Source organism: Hibiscus syriacus, unplaced genomic scaffold, assembly GCF_006381635.1.
Source record: "Hibiscus syriacus cultivar Baekdansim isolate YM2019G1 unplaced genomic scaffold, ASM638163v2 tig00111640_pilon, whole genome shotgun sequence".
Taxonomy (NCBI): Eukaryota; Viridiplantae; Streptophyta; class Magnoliopsida; order Malvales; family Malvaceae; genus Hibiscus; species Hibiscus syriacus.
Genome location: NW_024063142.1, coordinates 1,311,284 through 1,316,264, shown reverse-complemented (window position 1 = coordinate 1,316,264; position 4,981 = coordinate 1,311,284). Strand labels below are relative to the sequence as shown.

General features: G+C 32.9%; 1 protein-coding gene across 1 annotated transcript; it reads right to left on the bottom strand.

The window, feature by feature from the left end:
- Positions 1-522, bottom strand: LOC120166553. The gene has a single exon (XM_039175798.1). The coding sequence runs from the start codon at positions 520-522 to the stop codon at positions 1-3; it is 522 nt and encodes a 173-aa protein (XP_039031729.1).
- Positions 523-4,981: the final 4,459 nt, after the last annotated feature.

Below are 4,981 nucleotides of genomic sequence, written 5' to 3'. Positions count from 1 at the left end.
TTAGGCAAGCAGAGTATTATCCACAATGTTTCTGCCTCTGATGAAAGCTGTCTGGTTTAAGGAAATGATATCGGGAAGAACCTCAGTCAATCTTTTAACAAGAATTTTAGAAATGGATTTGTAAATAACTGAACAACATGAAATGGGCTCAAAGTCTTTAACAGAACTTGGATTTGGAATTTTAGGAGCTAGAGCAACAACAGTAGAATTAAAAGCTGGAATTAAAGCTACATTCGAAAAGAAGTGATTAACCGCAACAATAACATCCTTACCGACAATATTCCAAGCTTTCTTGAAGAAAATAGGGGAATAACTGTCCGGACCGGGTGCTTTTTCATTTTCTTGGTCGAAGATGGCATCTTTAATTTCTTCTACAATAATCTCTTTAACAAGGGAAGAAGAAGCTTCGTAGGACAAGTTGAAATTAAGAATAGTTTTGGTGAAGCTTGGATCAATAGCTTTAACCGAGGGGTCGACAGTTCCAATAAGATTCGAATAGAAGTTAATCACTTCTTTAGCCATAGAGTCAAAGGAATCAAGCCTATTTTTATCTTTCTTCCATAATAACTCTAATGGTATCCCTCTTGTTTTTCAAGGCCACCATGGAGTGAAAAAATGTAGTACTTTTGTCCCCATTCTTTATCCACTAGATTTTAGCCTTTTGCTTAAGGAATAAACTTTCCACCTCTTCCAATAGCTTCAAGTCATCTTGAATAGCAAGTTCCTTTTCAAAAGAATCTTCTCCTTTTAGGGAGAGAATTTTGTTGTTGCTCTAACTCAATTCTTTTAGCTTTTACCCGATCTGAGATGCTGCTAAAGTTATCCTTATTAAAATGCTAAGACATTCTTTGAGCCGTTTTAATTTGGAGAACAAAATTCTCATAGGGTCTCCTGAAACATTTTGAATCCAAGATTGCCGAACCACTTCCAAGAATCCATGATGTGTAGTCCAGCAGTTGAAGAACTTAAATGGTTTAGGCCTATTTGCAGGAGCAGTTTTAGAAAGCCAGGTAATGGCCATACAATGGTCAGAAACTCCTGGGGCAAGAAATTCCACAAAGGAATCATTAAAAGCAGTAGCCCAGCCAGAATTAATCAGGACTCTATCAAGCTTTCTTGCCAGAAAAAATTTCTTATGTTTGTTACTCCATGTAAAAGTTGGCCCAAAGTAAGGGTGATCGAGTAATTCCATCTCACTGTTGAAATCTTGAAACTCTTTCATATCCATGGTTATATAATTTCCAAGCACATCATGGTTATATTATAATATTACTCTATGAATGATTGACGATCGCGTTCGTAGCTGCATTGTGCAATGGAAATTGGATCCTTACTGCTTCGCTCTTTACGTAAAGGCCGCAAACGACTTTTGACCCAAACGTGCAATGAAGATAAATCAATGAGCTTGACCCATAAGCATCATAAGATGGTTTTTGGCCCAATAGGGCACCCAAAATAATTATTCGGCCTAATAGGGCATCTCAAAAATTATTTTGAGATTTAAGAAATTTTCTACAATACATGACGAACGAGTTTCATGAAATATTATTTATTTATTCCAAACCTAATATTTTAATATTTCTTGTGAAACTCGAAACTCGTCACCTCGAGGTGACGAGTTGTTTCGATGTAACATTTTTTTCCAGCTACATTACCCACGTAAACATATCAAATTTTGGTATTGGGTAAACTACATGTTTAATATATAAACTATCACCTTTGTTTTCTTTTACCTAAATTTCTATTTGTTTCAAAATTATACTTAAAGTTTACTTTTTATTTCATTTTGGTACCTCGTTGTCAAAATATTAAATTTAATATTAAACATTTTATATTAAATTTTTATTTGAACTAAATTATACCTAAATTTACTTTTTATATTAAATTTTTATTTGTTTCTAAATATTAAATTTAATATTTTAACAGCGAGGTACCAAAATGAAATAAAAAGTAAACTTTATGTATAATTTTGAAACAAATAAAATTTAGATACCAAAAGAAAATAAAATTGATAGTTTATATATTGAACATATAGTTTACCCAATACCAAAATTTGATATGTTTATATGGGTAAAGTAGCTGGAAAAAATTGTTACACCAAAAAAGAAATCGTCATTTCGAGGTGACGAGTTTTAATTTTAAAAAACTAAATTTATATTAAAATTTTAAAAAATAATTTTTAATCGTCACCTAATTTCACAATAAATATTAAAATATTAGGCCTAAAATAAAAATAATAATATATCATCAAACTCATCACCTCACTCTGCACTGTAGAAAATATCGTAGATCTCAAAATAATTTTTTAACTCCCCTTTCTTCCTAAATAATTTTGGGGCCAACGGTAACGGGACAAAAAAAACCTCATAAGATTGCCGAAGAACTCAAATTGCTTAAAGACAAGTACAAATCAATGAACTCAAAATGCTTAAAGCTAAGTACAAATCAATGAACTCAAAATGCTTAAAGCTAAGTACAAATCAAGTAATTATGTTCGGAAATCGGGTTCCATCCAACATTGTGACCTTTAGGTTGGTTCTCTATGTAATTGAGGAGATACTTGAAGGTGTCGATCTCACAAGGGAGAGTAAGGCCACCATTCTGATCATATCTGAATTCCTCCTCGGCTTTTTCCACTATAATCTTGAAAACAGGGTGGCTGAGGTAGCTGTAGCGATGATGAACCTCCTATGCTCCGGTCCGACATAGATTGACAAATATCCCTTGGGAACATCGGGCGCCGGTTCAGGGCTGTGGCAATTTTCATCGTCGGAATCGTAATGTATTATATTTGTTTGGACCTTGCAGATTGGTTGAGGCTTCCTTTTGAATTATGGGCGTTTGGTCCGGAGCCAAATGTGACAGTCTGCTACTTTTGAAGCATTCATTTTAGTCACCACTTTGCTGCACCATCGTTGAATCTACAAGCGCAATGGCGAAGAGACCAGAAATCCAATAACTAAAGCAAATGAATCAAGGGTAAACTATATATTTAGTAACCTAACTATCACTTTGATTCCATTTTAGTCATCCAACCACTATTTTTTTCCTTCAAAATCATACCTAAATTTATATTTTGGCCACCTTACGTTAAAACTAAGGGTAAATTATATATTTAGTGCCTAAACTTTTATTTTTTCTTCAAAACCATATCTAAACTTTAGTTTTTATTTCATTTTAGCACCATTGTTAAAAAGTTTAGTTTTTGTTTAATTTTAGTACCCTTGTTCAAAACTTAACGTTAAATTTTGAATAAAATTTAAAAGTTTAGGTACTAAAACGGACCAAAACTTATAGTCTAGGTACTAAACGTGTTAAGTTTTTAACGGCGGGTACTAAAATGAAATAAAAACTAAAAATTATGTATGGTTTTGAAAAAAAATGTAAGTTTAGGTACCGAAACTGATTAAAACTGATAGTTTAAGTACTAAATTCATAGTTTACGCAAACCTAATGGTAATACTGACGTATCACCATAAGATAATTATATATTATCATTGAAAAACTAAAAAACTATCATATCAACATCACCGTTAATTTTTTTAACAACGGATGACCAAAACGAAATTATAAGTATGATTTAAAAAATCAGTAGTTGGATGATTAAAACAAACTAAAGTGATAGTTAGATGATTAAAACGTTATCTAGGATGAAACATCAAGGCAAAACTTTTTCTACATAAATTCTTGTCACGATGCAAGAAAAAAGAGACGAAAAGCTTGCTACCTTAGTATGAGCGTTGGAACCAGCAGAAAACCCTAAGGAAGGAAAGCCATTGCGAAGGAGGGAATTACTGATTTAGGGAATGGTAGGCAAAGCAGTTCGGTCAGAGAAATGGAATGAGAAAATTATGACAAATGGTTCTTTTAGTCTTTCAACAACGTCAACAGATTTTGCATATTGAATGGCTACAAAAGATAATCATCAAAATAAATACTTTTATTACTAATGGGTAGTTTAAAAGTAAAATACAAATAGTAATTACAATACGTCGCTTCTAAAAAATTGTCATAATTTATTTTATTTTATCCTGTAATACTCCAACTGCCCCATGAATTGGTTATTCCTAAACGAGTCATAAAGGGTATAACGAACATACTTGGTCTTCGCATTGGATCAAGAACGGACCAGATGGATCAAAAACGGCTAATTCATAGAGAGCCATTGAACCAACCCAACCAGCAACCAGTGGCGTATGCATTATATGAATAGAAAGTAAGTGACAGAGATCATTCAATACGACAGTCTGAACACGTTTCAGACAAACCCATAAAATAACCCTTTTTCAACTAAAAATAGACACTATGTAACTTTATTGCATTGGAATGTAACTTTTTTGTATTGGAATACCTCCCCTTTTCCGTGATTCTTTCGGAGAAAGAATTAATATCTGATCTATTCTATTAGTAATAAGGGAAGAATTCGGCTTAGAAGAAAAAAGAGAAACATATCTATTCTATACCCGATAAGTATCAATACACAATAGGAGTTGATCATATTTTTTTATGAATGAAGGCATCCCTATTTGTTCATCATTTCGGCCATAATAATATTTATGTACGAGATATGGCCGAGTGGTTCAAGACGTAGAGTTAAAACTGCTATATAGACTTTTGTTTACGGAGGGTTCGAATCCCTCTCTTTCCGCACCTTCACCTAATTCGCCAATAAACTGACTACAATGTACCAAATCAAATAAGAACAGTTACTATTAGATCCTTCTTTAAATAGGATTCTCTATTATTTTTAATATGGAATACTGAAAATAGCGTACAAGGGATGGAAATATCCATACGGATTTCTTTTGTTATTTTAATACAAATTAGTTATTTATCATATAATAAGTATAGACTGTAGGTAAAATGGTAGAACGCTCGTTTGCAAGCGAGAGACACGGGGTTCGATCCCCCGTATCTCTAGTTTTTTATTGTTTTGTTTTCTCTCGTCAGAAGATTCATTCTCCATGATAGCGTCGTTTTC